This window comes from Panthera uncia, chromosome E1 (assembly GCF_023721935.1).
Source record: "Panthera uncia isolate 11264 chromosome E1, Puncia_PCG_1.0, whole genome shotgun sequence".
In the NCBI taxonomy this organism is placed as follows: domain Eukaryota; kingdom Metazoa; phylum Chordata; class Mammalia; order Carnivora; family Felidae; genus Panthera; species Panthera uncia.
The window spans coordinates 20,526,831-20,546,835 of record NC_064814.1 but is presented as its reverse complement, the minus strand read 5'-3'; the positions used below and the strand labels follow the sequence as shown (position 1 = coordinate 20,546,835).

At 39.9% G+C, this 20,005-nt stretch overlaps 1 protein-coding gene across 1 annotated transcript in view; it reads left to right on the top strand.

Annotated features, from left to right (window-relative positions):
• Positions 1–212: 212 nt before the first annotated feature.
• ABCA9 (ATP binding cassette subfamily A member 9) overlaps positions 213–20,005 on the top strand; it is a 62,255-nt gene continuing 42,462 nt past the window's right edge. The window contains exons 1-12 of the mRNA XM_049636410.1: positions 213–350; positions 5,661–5,762; positions 7,607–7,814; positions 9,277–9,441; positions 10,276–10,379; positions 10,973–11,199; positions 15,471–15,612; positions 15,896–16,081; positions 16,929–17,076; positions 17,700–17,868; positions 18,633–18,694; positions 19,843–19,953. Coding sequence (XP_049492367.1) covers positions 5,667–5,762; positions 7,607–7,814; positions 9,277–9,441; positions 10,276–10,379; positions 10,973–11,199; positions 15,471–15,612; positions 15,896–16,081; positions 16,929–17,076; positions 17,700–17,868; positions 18,633–18,694; positions 19,843–19,953 — 1,618 coding nt within the window. The 5' untranslated portion in view covers positions 213–350; positions 5,661–5,666. The remainder of the gene's footprint in view (positions 351–5,660; positions 5,763–7,606; positions 7,815–9,276; positions 9,442–10,275; positions 10,380–10,972; positions 11,200–15,470; positions 15,613–15,895; positions 16,082–16,928; positions 17,077–17,699; positions 17,869–18,632; positions 18,695–19,842; positions 19,954–20,005) is intronic.

The window sequence follows — 20,005 nt, the reverse complement described above, 5'->3', positions numbered from 1 at the left end:
CTAATTGAGAAAGACTAGATTCTCTTTGGTCTGATAGTTCCTAATGTTTTGATATGTCCAGCCAGCCATCTGCAACTACAAACTCCCTGCTGAGGAGCTGGCTGGGAGACAAAGAAATGGAAAACTGCGGAGAAGTCACCATGTGATGTGAGCAGAGAGTTTTTGGCAGGCTGGCTGAATTAAGACCATAATCCTTTTCGGAAATCATTCTAAAACGGAACTATTCACAATAAACATGAAATTAAAAGCATGATGTAGTAGTGACCCAAAAGGAATGTGAATTCTTCTCCAGGACATGCAGAGACATGTGGATGAACCGTTTCTAGATTCTTGCCCCAGCTTTCCTGAGAGTAAGTTAATCTCTAAAATTGTGATTGTTTTGCATATAAAACTATAACTTACGACTTCGAATAGGGAATGCCAAACATTTGGATGAAAACTATTCAAGGCAGTAAGTTATTTGTTGTTTTGATTTTCCCCCAATCAGCTGAGTGTTTTCTATTGTATGGCTAAATAACCCGTTGGGGAACTAAGTGGTTTTGTTTTTTTTTTTCATTTTTACCCTATGACTAAAGCGTGTTTGGACAAATAGCATATATTATCTAAAAGGTATTAGACGGATTGAAAGGAATCACTTTCTGTCATTTCTTTGCAAATATGGGCTGCTTCCCAAGTTATTAGAATTACTTACTCTTTTTTGTTTGTTTTCAGTTTTACTGCCAGAGGATTTGTAAACATGGGGGGGGGGGGACACACGATTTTCTGAGTGAGTTTTGAATTGTTTTATTGCCAGAGGATTTATAAGCATGGGGGGGAGCACATGATTTTCTAAGTGGGTTTTGAATTGTTTTAGCTGGCTGTGGATTTTCAAGAAAACTTAGGGCAACATTTTCATTGACCTTGTTTATATACTACATCTATAGGAGTCTTGATCTAATTTGTTGTGCAATGTACTTATTTCCTGAATATGAGGAATTCTTTCTGGCAGGAGGTGACTGGCTTTTTACAGAGCCACATTATTATTTCTAGATCACACAACTTCCGATTCGGAGCAATGTAAGCTAGTTAGATGTTTCGTGCTACTGTGGTGAATAGTAATTTTTTCCCCCCTGACATTTACATCAGGATGTGTAGTGGGGAAAAAAAATCAGTCTTAACAGTCCGAAGGAAATACCCACAATCATCACAATTAGGTCATGTTAATTTCTTGTATTCATCAATATTTTCTAGCACATGCATTGCTAAAGAAAGAAAAAAAAGTAGGCATGTAGGCGATGTATTTAACCCTCTCAGATACCATGGCTTACTGGGGTACTGGTCTCTTAATTGGTGACATCGTAGTGTCATTTCAGTTGGGATCTCCAGGCCGTCACAGCCTGCTCTGGTGGTGCTATCTATGGTCAAGAACTCATCCACATAGCTTCTGGATTCCTTTGTTAATTTTTGGACAGTTTTTGAACATAAATTCACGCCCTCATTTGTTCCACAAACAACTCTTTGTGTCCTAAAGCCCTCGCCTCCGTCTTGTTCTCGGTTTTCACGCTCTCAGACTCCCTTTTGTGCTCCGTGTATTAATTTTCATTGCTGCTGTAACAGAGGACCATGAACTTTGTGGTGGGAAACAAAACAGATTTATCATCTTACAGTTTGAGAGGTGAGAAGTGTGATGTGAGTCTCACCGGATGAAAATCAAGCTGCTGGCAGGGGGGCCTTCCATTCTGCAGAGCTATTCTGTTTTCTTGCCTCCTACAGCTTCCAGAGGCTGCCGTATTCCTCAGCTCATGCCCACCTTCCTCCATCTTCAAAGCCAGCAACAGGTTGAGTCCTTTTAATATCACCTCATCTGACGGCCTTTTTTACCTCCCTTTTCCACTTTTCAGGACACTTGTGATTACTTGGGTCCACCCAGATCATCCAGGATCATCTCTCTGATTTTAAGTCAGTTGATTAGCAACCTCACTCCCATCCATTACCTTAATTCTCCTTTGCGGTATAATGTAATATGTTCACAAGTTCCAGGATTAGAAGGGAACCATTATTCTGCCTACCACGTTCCTCTTCAATTATTCCATGACTTTCAGACTGAAAGAGCAGATTCACAATACTCTTTACAATACACAATGATTAGGTTTTATCTCTGGCAATGCCTCCCAAGGCTGCCTTGAGTAAGTGATCTTCCCATTTGAGTTACCTCCTAAATACCAGTAGGGACCAGAATATTTGTGGCTTTGCTCTCACCCCATGGATAAGATCAGCATTAGGCCATGAATCTAGTAGCCAGAAACAACCTCATTACTCATATGATGGAAGAGACAATACAACTCTATGGTTTCCATCCCTTTTCAATATAGAGCCAAAGGAAAGGAGAACACGACCACCCTGAAAAGCCAGATCTTATTGGCCAATCAACCTTGTGCTCTAAGCTTTGTGCCAAGGCTCAAGCCACTACCCTTGGACCATTTCCTGGACCAACTCCCACTCCTAGAATGTTGGGTTCTATTAAGTAAGGTTATGCTTCATGGTTTCTTTATGAACTAAGATAATTCATGAGCATTCATGCTTTACAAGTCTCAGAGAAATTTTGTTATTCTTCCTGATGGGAAAATAATGAGATAGACCTCTTGCAATTCAATTATGTAACTCATTCTGGTAGATATACTAGTAATTCTTGGGCTCCACTAAGATGACCATACAGTTACATCATACTACCACTACCAGACTGAGTGTTATATCTAGAATCTGCTGCCTTCACTAGGTTTGAAAGAGATCATTTAATGGCTGTTGAGCAGATATGTCCTGAATTATTGTTATATAGGTTCTATGTATATGATGTCCTCTGCAAACAATTCTATAGAGTTGCTGATAACTTGGCCTACCTATTGGAAACCAACAGCCTGGCTGACTGGTAGACCTGTGCGTAAGCCTGAAGGCTAGTCCTCTCTCCCTGTGAGCCTAAGCCCTTGTGCGGGTTACCCCCAAGGCCAATGTTGAGCCCATAAATAGGAGGAAATGGAGGACTTCCACTGACAACAGCAGAGTGCCTACATGGGTGCCTACAAATAGGTGTATGTTGCCTCTGATAAAATATACTATTAGAATGAGCTTCCAACTCAAGGAACTCCAACTACAAATTTATCTGATTCATGTGTCCATTGTCTGCTCACCCCTTATCCCTATTTCAACCTCCCACCTATCCACTTGTACGCATGGGGAAGTAAGAGAACATCATGAATCTGAAAATTATTTTAGGTGCTTCTTTTCTACTGGCAATAAAATGGGTCCCACCACATTGCAAGAATCAACTTTGTCTGTAATGACACCATACACACCCCTTTACCAAACAGACCTTACCACGATAACTATAACTTTCTGTCCATACCTTTCCAACAAGGAGCACTTTCACACCACCGGGTTCAACTCTGACAAGGTCTCAGAAATCTAGACAGCACGAGAAGGCACAGAACTTCAAACATTCTCTCTACTGTTCAGGACCTTTTTTACCTCTTTCACTTTTTTTTTTTTTTTTTTTTCCTGAGAAAATCCAATGTGGCTGTAGGGTGAAGAAAAATTGGTTAGGCTATTTTTATTCTTCGCATTTTAGACTCTTTTAGATTCTACTTTTTGCATCCCACACGTACATCATCTAAGGTTTGATTTTTTCCTCCTCATCTCTGCAAATACCCTTTGCCGTGGACACACCTTGTCTCCCCACCCACACTCAGATTGTTTTTCTTGACAATTCAGTTCGTCAAAGTCTTCTTGAGTCTGTTGGTTTTTGTTCATGCCATGGGACTGTGGTTCTCATTTTGTTTGGGTTATTGTTGTTTCTATCACTGGTGTAAAGATATTCCACATTCTTCTGTATCCCGGCTGTGGACTTGAAGAAAACAACAATACTGTATTCGTGCAGATTCTCGTCACCTTCCTTGACTTCCCACGAGGTGAAACCAGCTGCCATGCTTCTGCCATGGCTTTTCACCCTACGGGTCATTTCAAGGGAAAGAATACTGTGTGGGTTTCAGGGATCTCTTAATAATTTAGATTCAGTTAACTTTGTCAATTAATTTTTGATTCATAAGCACATTATGGTACTCCTTTGTGTATATTTCTTAATTTGAAGCAAAATTTAATAATTTGGTGGGGGAGTATCTGTGGTTTGGGGTTAAATCATTCTAGTTTTATTGCAAATAAATATTTCATCAGTGTTCTTTGTTTTTGTCCCTTTGGGTAGATTTTTCAAAGGAAAGAGAGCAAATCATTTTCTCACTTCCACTTGGAACATATCAGGCTGGTTTCTGTTCCATTATACATTGTTGACTCATTCCTTCCTGAATGACCACACCTCTATGCTGTCAACTTGATTCCAACTTTCCCCTCTATCCTTTAATTTTAAAAAATCATTATTTTTTGATATTTTCTGTCATTGTATTTGGTACTTGGAGAGCTTTTTTGGGAAATACACATCTTTCCACTACCTTGAAAAATTAATTTCCATTGGACTTTTCACAATGTTATTTTCTTCAATGTATTTTTCTTGCAACTGTGTTTTCTTCTTTTTGGGTATCTCTTTACCAAATACTTTACTTTGGATCCTTTGTTTGTTTGTTTGTTTGTTTGTTTCTACTTCATGTAGTTTTCTCTCTCTCATTGTTTCTAAGTGAGTTTTAATTTTCTTTGAAAAATTTTTCTCTGTATCATAGGAGATTTTATATTCTTTACTGACTTCGATGGGAATTTTAAGTAGGATTATTGGCTTTTCATTTCTTCTTACCTTTCTCCTTGAATTTAACTATAGTTCATTATATGGAAGATTTAAAACCTTGTCTTCTGTTTATTGTAATAAAGCTGTCTTTTAAAAAAAAAATCATATATTTTCTCTGCCTTTTGCAGAGATTACTCTGAGAGTAATCGATCTTTCCTTATGTTCCAGCATTTGGGGGTTCCTGATAATTACTACACAGAGTGAAGCCCGTGGATAAGTAGTCTGAGTGGATCCCTCCTAGAGCTCCTTACCACCTGTCTGGTGAAATGTGGGAAATTCCCTAGATGAATTTCTTTAAAAAAAAATTTTTTTTAATGTTTATTTATTTTTGAGAGAGACAGAGAAAGACAGAGCACAAGTGGGGGAGGAGTAGAGAGAGGGGAGACACAGAATCTGAAGCAGGCTCCAGGCTCTGAGTCATCAGCACAGAGCCCCACGCAGGGCTTGAACTCTCCAACTGCGAGATCATGACCTGAGCCGAAGTCGGACGCTTAACGGACTGAGCCACCAAGCGACCCCCTAGATGAATTTTGACAACAGCATGGCACACTGGTTAAGAGTGAGGTCTCCAGAAGTTGGTTTTCCGGAATAAAGCTCTGATTCTGCTGTCCATCATTCGCTGTGTTTGGCCACTCAGCCTCCGCGTGCCTCATTTCCCTCATCTTTAATACGGGGAGACTAATAGGATCTACGTCAAAGGTTTATCATGGGGATTAAAATAATTGACACGCTAGTTAGCTTCAACTTCCCCTTGTATGTTTTTAGCTTTCTGGCTCCCATTTCTATACCTACAGTTGAGAACAGCTGTTACAATGGTTTTTTTGGTTTGATTGCACAATGTTTCCTATAGCAGACCTTCACACTTACTTACTTTACTTTCTTATTTCAAAATAAACAGGGCAGAATGAGCAAGAGGCACATAAGCGTGGGTCAGCAAACGTGCGCCCTTCTCTGCAAGAACTTTCTTAGAAAATGGAGGATGAAAAGAGAGACCTTGTTGGTATGCTTCAGCATCTTCTCATGTCTCAAAGAGGAAACTGGGAGTTTTCTGGGTGGTACACACTTTATCTTCATTATTTAATGTTTCATACACACACACACACACACACACACGTGTGTGTGTGTGTGTGTGTGTGTGTATATATATATATATACTTTTTAACTACCAGGCTGGATTTCTTTGTTCAAATTCTGGACTTTGCTATTACTTTAACTGAGAGCCCTTTAAATATATTATTAGTGGATTTCCTACTGGAGGCATTCTTTAAATAACTGATGTTCAGAAGCTTCCTGAAAAATAAAGCCACATCTGTACATTGCAGAGATCATACTTCTTAACATCTGAACTCATTTGAAACTCATGAAGGAATAGGTATAAAAGCTCAGGGTCAAAGTCAAAGAAAGAGGTAAATTTAATCCAAAATTAATGCAACAAATAATCCACAATTTAAAAAAACCCAACAACTCAAAGGATACATTGTAGCACTTCCTACACAAGTGCGCTTTGGACACAGACAACATCAACTGGAAAGAAATAATGGGTATATAAAGAAACAGGACAAGAAAGTGGCATTTGGAACTTTTGCTCTATTAAGAGAGTATTTTCTTCCAGTGAGAATGATCAGATGGGCTTTGTATAGAAAATTAAGTAAACTGAGAAAAACATAATAAAAAAATTAAATCACCCATTAAATATCCATAGTTCGAGGTTTAATCTATTAACATTTGATTTTATGACCATTTGTGTGTGTGTGTGTGTGTGTGCGTGTGTGTGTTGTTTCAACAAGTATGTATTGAATGCTTAGACTGGCAGTAAATAAAGCATACAAAAATCCCTGCGTGGAGTAAAGATTACATAAGTATAAATATAAAAGTTGGATTCTACTTTATACAGGTGTTTTACTTCCAACCTTTTAACTGTTTTTCACATAAGCATTGTGTCTATCAATTGATCCATCTAGACAGATGCATTTGGTGTAGGTATAGACAACACATATACTAAAAGAAAATCAGGGGTGCCTGGGTAGCTCAGTCGGTTAAGCATCCGACTCCTGGTTCCAGCGCAGGTCATGATCTTGTGGTTTCGGGAGTTCAAACCCTACACTGGGCTCTGCGATGGCAGCACGGAGCCTGCTTGGGATTCTGTCCCCCTCTCTCTCTACCCCTCCCCGACTCGTGCTGTCTCTGTCTCTCTCAAAATGGATGGGTACACCTAAAAAAGGAATTTTTTAAAATAAGATCAGATGGTAGGTAAGATATATACCTCTTTTAACGCCCATGTGTTTAGAATTGAAAGGAAATAGTGAAGTGTGCTCTTAATGCCAGACTGCAAATGCATTCTGCTGCGTTTCCCATTTCGGAATGTTGTCACAAAGACAAAGGTTTTTAACGTTCTTTTTATGAACGGTTTTTTAGGACTATCTTCTTCCACATGCAGGGTGGCAGCAGATAAAAATATGACCTTCCTCCTGTTGATGGAAGCTGGTAACCTATTTCATAACATATGACACTTCTTTATCATTGACGCTCGGGTTTCAACATGACCATAAGCCCTTAGGCCATTCATGAAGCAATCCAGCCTCTAACACTCACATGAAAGTGTGATTAAATGTAGATTCTCAGTGATAATTGGGACCTGATGCCATAACTCTGTCTTGATGCATGGATGCGCATATTTCAAAATATGCAGAGTAAAAGACAAAAGAAAATTGAGACACTTGGAAACTGGGAGAGAAAACTGGTCAAAGCTACACAGAAAATTAAGTGTTTTAAGTTGTTCGTGGATGACTTATCTGTGGTTGAACAGCTATTGATTTGCTTTATTTTTCTCTCATTGCTGTGTAGGAATGGTTTTTCTCATTTCTTCTAGTATTGTTTGCATACCGACTTTCCTCCAATTTACATCAAGTTAATGACTTTCCTCAATTGCCTGCAATGGATCTGGGACGTGTAGATCATTTTAACGATTCTAATTATGTGATTGCGTTCGCACCCGAATCCAAAACAACCCAGGAGATCATGAACAAAGTGGCTTCGGCCCCATTCATGAAAGGTATGTTCTTCTGCAGTTCTTTGCCAAACACACCCCTTTATGTTGGGATTAACTTTTATCCTCATTAGAGTCCGTATCAAAACGAGACAGTCCAGTATTATTCAAATGTATATTAGTGAGAAGATTCTGAAAATGTGGGACAGCACATGGTTTTTAAATCTCTTCAAATATATAAAAAAATATATATTCCGAAGCCGTTATATATGGAAAGTGAGATATACCAAATAAGTACTTATGGAATAGTCTCTTTCTCTCACCTCCGTGTCCTGGTAGCCCAGGTGTCCCAGCTCTGGCAGAAAGGAGATGCAGAGGTCTTGGACGAGATATTTACAAGGTGAAGAATATTGTCACCCCAGATAGAAGCCTACGAGGAAGAAAAGGTTCTGTCAGAAAGGCTCAGTAGTCAACTGGAAGAGACTCCCCCCGGTCAAACCCAGCATACTCTGAGCTCCAACGGGAATAAAAAATGCAATGACTTGAATCACATCCAATGTATACATGAAATCCAGGCTTTCGTAACATATTAAAAGGAAAAAATGTTGCTTTGGGAGGATGGTACAAAATCAGCTCCTATTATGAAAATCTGCGTATAAAGGGAAAATACCAGCGTTTATCCTATATGAAGTGTATTATTGGATAATCAAACAGATGATGGAAAGTACTGTTCCATAAACATTTTCCACTAGTAAAAAACATATGATGGGAATATAATATCACCATTTTGAAAGGGCCATTGAATCATTGGATCTAGGCACTGAGCGCCCATGGCTGCTAATATCTCAAATAAACAACAACAACAACAACAACAACAAAACCAACCAGATATTCAGAAATCATGACACTCTGAAGAAAGAATACACACCACTTATAGTCTTGACGAAAGTATTGGACCTGAGTCTGATAAGCTTCTGGAATGCAGCTGCCAGATTGCAGGAAATTGCGTGGTTTAAGTGGCCTGGGTTTGGTCAGTAACAGTCATTAATTTACATTATATCTTTGGAATAAACAAATTATCTTGAGAAAACATTCTCCAAATTTAATAACTTTACACTCTCTTTGGAAGTTTGGCCACAGGGACACCATTGTCAAACGAAATTATATATTGTAATTATAGCATGTATTTCCACTTTGGATAAATCTGTGTATGTATGAGCGGTGGTGCTACTGTTCCAAATTCATTGTGTTTTAAGCCATTGTTTTAAAAGTGTTTTTGCAGGGAAAGCGTGATCCATTTGCGATCAAAGTGATTGCCACATACCTCCGGTTTTATCTAGATTTTAGACCCCCACCCCCAGTACGACTGTCTTATTTAGGACCAGCACAGCCTTTAGTGAATAAAGAATTTTCACCTAGAATAACTTAAGCATAACTGAATATGGCATGCTGTCTTTGGACCACATAGAAATCTTCTTACTTATTAGCTATCTCCTTCTTTCATATGACTCTTTCTTTCATATGACAGGAAGAACAATCATGGGGTGGCCAGATGAGAACAGCATGGAAGAATTGGATTTAAACTACTCAATAGATGCAGTGAGAGTCATCTTCAATGATACCTTCTCATACCATTTAAAATTTTTCTGGGGAAGTAGAATCCCCAAGATGAAGGAACACAGAGACCATTCAGGTAACTTTCCTGCTAGAAATTTTTTTGTTGTTGTTATTACGTCATTAGTCACTAGAGGTCGCATGTGATAGCTGAACTCTGTACCCAGCATGTACTTTTCATTTCTGAACATAAATGAGATTCATTCTTCCCATTATTATTGTTAAAGTTTATTTATTTATTTTGAGAGAGAGATCGTGTGGGAAGGGTAGAGAGAGAAGGAGAGAGAGAGAGAGAGAGAGAGAGAGAGAGAATCCTAAGCAGGCTCCACACTATCAGTACGAACTACAAACCGTGAGATCATGACCTGATCCAAAATCAAGAGTTGGCTGCTTCACCGACTGAGCTGCTGAGGCGCCCCAAGATTCATCCTTTTTTAAAAATTTTTTTAATGTTTATTTATTTGTGAGAGAAGAGAAACAGAGCATGAGTGGGGGAGGGGCAGAGAAGGAGGAAGTCACAGAATCCCAAGCAGGCTCCAGGCTCTGAGTCGTCAACACAGAGCCCGACACGGGGCTCAAACCCACGAACTGTGAGATCATGACCTGAGCCCTAGTTGGACGCTTAACCGACTGAGCCACTGAGACACCCCAAGGTTCATTCTTATTAAATAAAGCCTATGTTTCTAGGTATGTTGTTTTATTAAGAAATTATATTTGCTATTATTATTCCTATGTTACTGCTAAATATAACCTGAAAGAGAGATTCTTGTTCAGTGAATACCAAATGTTTTAAAAAAAAAAAAAAGTCAGCACTTTCTTAGCACAAGCAAACAGAAGAGCAAAACTCAACAAAACATTCTTGGCTAATTGAGAGAATGACATTGTAAATGGTGGTGTTCTTCTTTCACCAAAGCTCACTGTCAAGTAACGGAAGGAAAAACCACATGTGAAGGTTCAATGTTCTGGGAGAAAGGCTTTGTAGCTTTTCAGGCCGCCATTAATGCTGCTATCATTGAAGTGAGTATTAAGTTAAAGTAGGCTCATCGTGCTGTAAGTTAACTTTTGATACATGATGCTGTAATGGGTTGTCCTATCTTATCATTGAATTTATCCACTTAATTTATTTGGCACAATGCACTGAACAACTGCTGTATTTAAGCCATGACACTAAGCCCTGAGGATCAGGAAATAAGTACAATACAGGCACTTTTCTCCAGGGATGCTGGATAGTGAGGGGATAGAAATATGGATATGGAGTCGTCATAAGAGATTAGGTTCTATCAATTGTGGAATTATAAATGCTGTGCAAGGCAAACAACGAAGCAGGAGATACTCTGATGAGAAATGTCAGCAGAGATGACTAACAGAGGTGACATTTCAGTGGTGACTTTGAGCAAGAATAGAATTGTGTCCCTTAAAGATGGTAAATAGACATGCTCTAAGGAGTCAGGACAAAACTTGGAGAGATCCAGGAACTACAAGGGGCCAGATCACGAATGAGCATGGATATTTAAACGTGGAATGCACACAGTTTCTTATAACTGAGAGACAACGTGCGAGGTTATAATTAGCTCGATGATAACAATTTGTTCACTGATACCTTCCCTTAGATCACAACAAATCACTCAGTGATGGGAGAGCTGATGTCAATTACTGGTATAAATATGAAGATACTACCTTTTGTTGCCCAAGCAGGAGTTGCGACTGATTTTTTCATATTCTTCTGCATTATTTCTTTTTCTGCCTTCATTTACTATGTATCAGTCAATGTTACACAAGAAAGGCAATACATTAAGTCATTGATGACAATGATGGGCCTTCGAGAGTCAGCATTCTGGTAAGTTACATGGTAAGTTAAGTGCAATCTATCACGCGACCTAAATAAACACAGCAAGCTAGCCAATTGGACTCCCTATACAGTATCCTATTTAAACTTGATTCTTCCAGAAAGCAGTGCATTATAAATGAATGGAATAGATTCAAGCAAGTTTGGTAAATGAAACTTTTCCTACTTCTTTGAATTAAAGAAAGCCTGATTCCATAGATGTCTGCTGATACCCGGGTCACTATGCAATAGAAATGATGGCTCTCAGTCCCTAGTTGCCATACGTGAGTGAACCCAAATGTGTAAGAACTTGAGGTTTCTAATGTGTGAACCTAGATGTGTAAGAACTTGAGGTTTCTAATGTTTGATGAAATATTCATTTCAGAGGTCTCGTTAGATGGGATGGTTGATATTGCCCCTGTGTTGAATGAACCAACACTCTGATGACACTGAATGAACAAGCCCATTAAGCTCTTTAAGCACAGAGATTTCTGAGTGGAGGAAGTTAGAACTGAGGCCTGGGTGGCAGGAAATCACGGGTCTTCTCCTTCTGAGCATTACCACCCCAAGCAAGCTACTTAATCTCTTTAAACCTCAGTGTTCTTTTCTGTGAAATATTGGTCATAGCATCTATTTCCGTTGGCTGTGAGGATTACAGAAGGGAATGTATTTGAAGTGCTTTGCATTGAGCTTAACAAAAAGTCAACTGAATATTAGGTGGCACTTGATAGAAATTTGGGAAGGATCACAGTCTGAGAGGGCAGTAGATGTAAGTGAAGAAACCAAGGAGTGAATCCCCAGTGAACAACAACAAATTTTTAACGAGTTTCGCCAAGGGGTGTATTTGAGATACAGAATAGTAAAAGCATGAGTTCTGGACTGAAAAAAGTCATGGTTTGAATTTGCTTTTTTTGCACACTGATGTTATTCTCAATAGTAAACAAGATTTGTAGAATATACAGAATAGATCTAGACATATGCCGTGTAGTCTTTAAAAGAATGTTAGGCACTATTCAGTTGAGAATATCCCGCATATTTTTTCTTTTTTTTTTTAATTTCAATTTTAGTTAACATACAATATGCAATATTGTATGTGCAATATGAGTTTCAGGAGTGGAATTCAGTGATTCATCACTTACATGTAACCCCCAGGGCTCATCCAACAAGTGCCCTACTTAATGCCCATCTCCCATCTAGCCCATCCCCCACCCACCTCCCTCTGTCAACCCTTAGTTTGTTCTCTATTGTTAAGAGTCTCTTGTGGTTTGTTTCCTTCCCTCTTTTCCCCTCTTTCCCATATGTTCATCTGTTTTGTGTCTTATATTCCACACATGAGTGAAATCATATGGTATTTGTCTTTCTCTGATTGACTTATTTTGCTTAGCATAATACATTCTAGCTCTATCCACATCATTGCAAATGGAAAGATTTCTTTTTTTTATTTAAATTCAAGTTAGTTAACATATAGTATAGCATTGCTTTCCAGAGTAGAATTCAGTGATTCATCCCTTACACATAACACCCAGAGCTCATCCCGACAAATGCCCTCCTGAATGCCCATCACCCATTTTGCCCATCCCCCGACCCAACACCCCTCCAGCAACCCTCAGTTTGTTCTCTGTATTTACAAGTCTGTTATGATTCGCCTCCCTCTCTCCTTTTATCTTATTTTATGTTTCCTTACCTTCCCCTATGTTTATCTGTTTTGTTTCTCAAAGTCTACCTATGGGTAAAATCATATGATATTTGTCTTCCTCTGACTGACTTATTTCGCTTCGCATAATACACTCTAGTTCCATCCATGTTGTTGCAAATGGCAAAATTTCATTCTTTTTGACCACTGAGTAATATTCCTATATATGTATATTCATATATATATATACATATATATATGTATGTATATATATGTATGTATATATACATACATATATATATACACACACACACCACATCTTCTTTATCCATTCATCAGTCAATGGACATTTGGGCTCTTTCCGTAATTTGGCTATTGTTGATAATGCTTTTACAAGTACATGCCCCTTCAAATCAGCATTTTTGTATCCTTTGGATAAACACCAAGTAGTGCAATTGCTGGGTTGTGGATTAGTTCTATTTTCAATTTTTTGAGGAACTCCAGTACTGTGCGGCAGAGTGCATTCCCACCAACGGTGCAAAAGTGTTCCCCTTTCTCCAGATCCTCACCAAAACCCGTTGTTTCTTGTGTTGTTAATTTTAGCCACTCTGATCAGTGTCAGGTGGTATCTCATCGTGGTGTTGACTTGTACCTCCCTGGGGATGAGTGATGTTGAGCGTCTTTTCATGTATCTGTTCTCTGGAAAAGTGTCTATTCATGTCTTTTGCCCATTTCTTAACTGAAGACCCCACGTTTTAATGCTGCCAATTGATACCAATTCTATTTATCTATTTCCTCCAGAAATGTTTAAGTGAGTACAAAAGTGGAGAAAATGGATTGCTGGTTGGGTCTAGAATGGGAGTTTTGTCTGGTGTCTCTCTTTTTGTACGAAAATTGTGTAACTCAATACTGAAGGAAACTTTGCTCACTGTGTTTTTAAAAGAATAGAAGGGGCACCTGGGAGGCTCAGTAGGTTAAGCGTCCAACTCTTGGTTTCAGCTCAGGTCATGATCTCACAGCTTCATGGGTTTAAGTCCCACATCAGACTCTATGCTGGTGGCACAGAGCCTGCTTGGGGTTCTCTCACTCTCCCTCTGCCCCTCCCCTACTCACTCTGTCTCTGTCTCTCTCAAAATTATAAATAAACCTAAAAAAAAGAATAGGGGCACCTGGGTGGTTCAGTTGGTTAAGCATACGACTTTGGCTTGGGTTATGATCTCGTGGTCCGTGAGTCCGAGCCCCATGTCGGGCTCTGTGCTGACAGCTCAGACCTTGGAGCCTGCTTCAGATTCTATGTCTCCCTCTCTCTCTCTCTCTCTGCCCCTCCCCCACTCATGCTCTGTCTCTCTCTTTCAAAAATAAATACACATTAAAAAATTTAAAAAAATAGAAATCTACAGTCAGAGAAAAGCAAACAATATGCTAAAAAGAAGAGAGAAACCAAATAAATCCAATTAGGAAGGGGGTAAAAAAAAATCAGGACTTTTCCCCCATAGGAAAAGGCTGTGACATTCTATTAATACCGCATACAAATGATATTTAGAAGTTTGTAGGACATGGAGAGATGAAGAATTTCAGATGAATAGAGTGATTGAGCAAAGGGAGTCATTACAATTAGGCAAGACTTCTCAAAAACATGATGGCATTTTAAACTTTGAAGAAAACCAAGTGGTCATTGTGGACTCATTATGAGCCAGTTACCACATTAACCACATAACGTAAAACACTTCCCTTAATTCTGTTATTATTTTTCAACAGACAGTGAGGAAGTTAAGCGAGATTAAATAGCTACCTCTCAGGATCATATAGATACAATGAACAGAGGTAACAGAGAAACCCTGAACCCACATCTGTACGATTAGAAAGCTGGCTCTCTCCCCCTATAAAGAATTTTCTTCCTGTTACTTTGCCGTTGATAGCAAGAAAAATGTATTTTCATATCCATCTATGTTTCTGCATCTATCTATGTCCTATGCGTGTGTGACTATCTGTATCTATATCTAGTCATCGATATCAAGGGTTAACAAACCATGGCCCCTTAATGTACCATCTGCAAGCTAGGAATGGCTTCTACGAAAATGCCTTAAAAAATCAAAAGAACAAAAATATTTTATGGTACACAAAAGTTTATATGAAATTCAGATGTCAGTGTCTACACATTGTCTGCACGTTGTCCGTGCTGTTTCAGTCCTGCAAAAGCAGACCTGAGTAGCTCTACGAGACCGTATGGTCTGAAAAGCCTAAGAGATTTACTACCTGGCTCTTCAGGGGAAAAGTTTGCCGAAACCTGCTTCATCACCTGCTTTTTTGTCCACGGGGTTTACATTTTACTGAAAGAAGAAGTCCAGAATCTATACATCATCATGGCGGTCTTCCCAGAAAACGTCTCCCAATTAACCTCATTATATCATCCAGTCCGTCTCTTTCTTCTTTTGCAATTAGCTACCCATTTTACCTGTTTACTTGTTCATTGTCTACCTTCCCCGGTCGCCTATGACCTTTGGGAACAGAGAAGTTTTCTACTGTACTAGCTGTTGTATTCCCTTAACTCTTGATTTACGGTAAGCTTCCCAAATCATCTGCAGAGTACGTGAATGAATAAAGTGACAAAGTAGCAGCCCTCTGAACTGATGCTAAGTTTCTGTGCTAGGCTCTGCTGGGGGTTGATGTATGGTGGTTTCATCTTTATTGTGGCCACTTTGATGGCTCTTATCGTAACATCCGCCCAAGTCGTCGTCCAAACTGGCTTTGTGGTGATCTTCACTCTCTTTCTCCTCTATGGCCTGTCTTTGGTGAGTTGGTGAATTTAATCTCTCTCTCTCTCTCTCTCTCTCTCTCTCTCTCTCTCTCTCTCTCCCTCTCCTTCTCTTTGAGAGAGTCATTTCCCTCTGATTCTGATCACACTTGTTTCTGTTCACGGTATTTGAATCTTTGCATGGGACAGTGTCGGGGCGGTGGGGGGAGGCGGGGAGGAGGAATGGATATCACATACTTTTGTATTATGAATTTTTTTTATTATGCTGGTGATGATTCTCAGAGAATTACATACTACCTGAACTTTTTCTCTCCTCTCAGATAACTTTAGCTTTCCTGATGAGCGTGTTGATAAAGAAACCTTTCCTCACGGGTTTGGTTGTCTTTCTCCTCACTGTCTTTTGGGGGAGTCTGGGATTCACTGCATTGTACAGAGATCTTCCTGCATTTTTGGAATGGACTTTATGTCTTCTTAGCCCTTTCGCTTTCACTGTTGGGATGGCCCAGGTAAGAGTTAATGTAGCTATTTCATTTTTTTGTTTTTTACAAACATTAAAATAATTCTCTCTGAGGAATTCATGCTGCGTGTTCTAAGCATCAAAATTTCCATCCACTTCCAGATACATCTAAGAAATGGGACAGGTTTTATTTTTCTCTCTCAGCATAAGTGGCTTGGTTTTAAGTCGCTAAATATAGACTGATCCTGTATTATGGATGTGGTCCAGCTTGTACTTTTCATGGGCTGTCCCAGTGGACATTTAACTGACTTAATGCTCAGGAAACATGACCTTTAATATTATCGCAAGTATTTGACAACAGGAATTCAGTAGAAATAAATTTTTCTTTCTAATTGGCCTGATGTATATACGAAACTGAACCTCTTCTCAGCAAATCTGATTCCAGGTGTGACATCATAACCGTAAAATGCTACGTGTATCTCACGATAATAAGAAAAACTTTCTTCTGTCTTCTGCCCAACTACTGAAGTGCTTTTCGCTCCTCCGTGTTTCTATTTTCAGACGGTGTCCCCTGCCTAGAACACCTCCTTTGTCCACATCCTACACCTGAAGGAATTCTATAGGCAGCCAGCCTCTCCTTTGAGTTTTTACTTCTCAGAGGACTTGCCTACTTCTGCCCATGGATCTCTAAGCCTTTAGTACCTCCTTCCACTGACTTCCCAAATCGCTTTTTAGTTAGATGGTTTCATTGCTATGTCTTCCAATAGATTAGAGCTCTGTAAAGACAGGAACTATGTTTATCTTTTCAATCCCAGTGTTTAGCAGAAACAAGACAAAAATAACTCTTAATACTCTATTTCCCCTTTTAAAATTCAATGGGTGTATCTTTTTTCCAGCTTATACATTTGGACTATGACGTAAATTCTAACGTCCATCTGGATTCTTCAGACAACCCGTACCTAATAATAGCGACTCTATTCATGCTGCTTTTTGATGCTCTTCTCTATTTGGCCTTGACATTGTATTTTGACAAAATTTTGCCCAGTAAGTAGTAACATAATTGTAATTCAATGCAATTTCACTCAGTGCGTTTCTTTAAAATATCTCTCTACCACATGTCGGATAGCAATTATCCAGCATCGCTTTCAAAATTTCTAAAATGAGCCCAGAGGTATTCCGGCTCTTTGTTTAGAGAATTGCTTTCTAAGATCTTGTTCTACCACAACACTTTAGATTGTTTTTTTCTAAAAAGAGATTCGTGGGATGCCTGGGTGGCTCAGTCGGTTAAGCCTCCGACTCCTGATTTCAGCTCAGGTCATGATCTCATAGTTTGCGGGATCGATCTCTATGTGGGGCTCTGTGCTCAGCATGGAGCCTGTTTCAAGTTACCTCAATTTTCTCTCTCCCCCTGCGCCTCTGCCCTACTCATGCGCTCGCTCGCTCTCTCTCTCAAATAAAAACAAAATAAAAAGAGACGCTTATAAGAAATTAAGGATAATTATACTCTTAGTGTTTGTATCAGAGCAAGATGGAAAAGCTAGTGCTTGATAGTGGGTTTAAGGGTGTCTAAATGCTTCCCAAAGCAGCTGCCTTGATAAGCTGTCCCACGGCAACTCATCCTCAAAGCAGTGACTGATCCGATATGCAATTGCCTCCTGTTCGCGCAGGTGAATACGGACATCGACGTTCTCCTTGGTTTTTCCTGAAATCCTCTTTTTGGTTTCTACACCAGCGGGCTGATCATGTGGCCCTTGAGAACGAAACAGATTCAGACTCTTCACCTAATGACTCGTTTGAGCCAGTGTCTCCAGAATTCCATGGAAAAGAAGCCATCAGGTAATAAACACATTACGTGAAAGTGCACATGGAAAACAGGTCAGGGAACAGAGACCTAGGAGGAAAAACACAGATGTGACGGATTTTCCCAGGGGCCTCTTTGGGTCCACCACGCATGCATCCAGGCTGCTGTACTTACAAAAGGCCACACTCATTGTCAGAAGCAACGTTGTCACCATTTGCACTTACTGCTATCTTATGCAGAACGACAAATATCAGTGAATAAATAACCTTCATGTTTCCATTTGTCTCTTTTTGTTTTTTTTTTCTCTTCGTTGCGCTGTTCTCTCTCTTTCTGTGCTTCCTCGCTTTATAACAGACACTGTCATCGTGTCCCTTGTTATGCTTATCTCCTTTTTCTCTGACACACTTGGTGTCTCCCCTCCTTGCTTCCTGATTAATAAGATGAAAAGGAAGAGGCAGATGATGCAGAAAAGGGGAGTCAGGCATCCAGAGACATGGGAAGAAAACCCAAGTTAGGGTATCACAGCATGAATGTCCTCCCTTCTGAGATGATGTCCGTGTTTTATTCAATGCTGCTTGCTGTATTTCCAAACAACTAGAAATCCCTCAATTCCCCGGGTCTCTGCTCAAAATTTGTTCACCGTGCCATTTGCTGTTGTCTCCTCAGTAAATCCTTTCCAGCCACCTGGGCCTGTGTGAGGGGAAGAGCCCCCAGATTTTCTCACAGCCCCAAAGACTTGATTTCTCAATCCTCTATCTACTTCTACAACGTCCTTAAGACATTCTCTTCTTTTTTCCAGAATAAGAAATCTTAAAAAAGAATATAGAAAAGGAAACCACGAAAAAGTAGAGGCCTTGAAAGGTAATACACTAACCTCATATTTGACAAGGCTGTTTGATCTGGTGACCACGCCTCACTGTTGCATTGTCTTCGTGGGGGTCCCAAATACCACTACTCTCCTCCATTTGAACACATCATGTTTCCTTCCAAGCAAGTTAAAAACCGTATAGCAATTTTAGGGGCACCTGGGTGGCTCGGTCAGTGAAGCGTCCGACTTCAGCTCAGGTCACGATCTCGCGGTTTGTGAGTTCGAGCCCCGTGTCGGGCTCTGTGCTGACAGCTCAGAGCCTGGAGCCTGCTTCGGATTCTGTGTCTCCCCCTCTCTTTCTGCCCCTCCCCTGCTTGTGCCCTGTCTCTGTCTCTCCAAAATAAGTCAATAAACATTTAAAAATATATATAACAGTTTTAGAAAGTCAAGGTGTGCCATAGATACCTGAGGGGTTTGAAAGATGTATGACTATGTCATGATACGCTTTACTTTCACCTCATCCCCTCCCTAGCCCTAGTATATGATCTTTATTTTTTTTTCAATTTTTTAAACATTTATTTATTTTTGAGAGAGACAGAGTATGAGCAGGGGAGGGGCAGAAAGAGGGAGACAGAGGATCTGAAGTAAGCTCTGCACTATAAGCACAGAGCCTGATGTGGGGCTTGAACCCATGACCATGAGATCACGACCTGAGCCGAAGTCAAGAGTCAGCCGCTTAACCAACTGAGCCATCCAGGCACCCCTAAATGATCTTTATTGTCAGCCCATTTTTAATGAGAAAAATGCTCTTCTCCAAAAAATCGTTAATCACATAATAATACACCTTATTTATTTTTTGAGACAGAGACAGAGACAGAGCACAAGCTGGGGAGGGGCAGGGAAAGAGGGAGACACAGAATCCAAAGCAGGCTTCAGGCTCTGAGCTGTCAGCACAGAGCCCGACGTGGGGCTCGAACTCATGAACCACGAGACCATGACCTGAGCTGAAGTCAGACGTTTGACCGACTGAGCCACCCAGATGTCCCAGGAGATGCCATTTTAAAGGGAAGAATTTGGGGATGAATTTTATTTTGAATACTGCTAGCCAAATATGCACATGCTATAAGAAATTATAAAAATTTTGGAGAATGTAAGGTTAATATGTAGCTCTGAGTGGGATTTTTTTTTGTAATAATGCCAGGTCTGGTATTTGACATATACGAAGGCCAGATCACTGCCCTCCTTGGTCACAGTGGAGCCGGGAAAACGACCCTGTTGAATATGCTCAGTGGACTGTCGGCCCCAACGTCAGGTGAGACACAATTATGGGCAAGAACGTGGGCAAATGAATGAACGGTGCATTT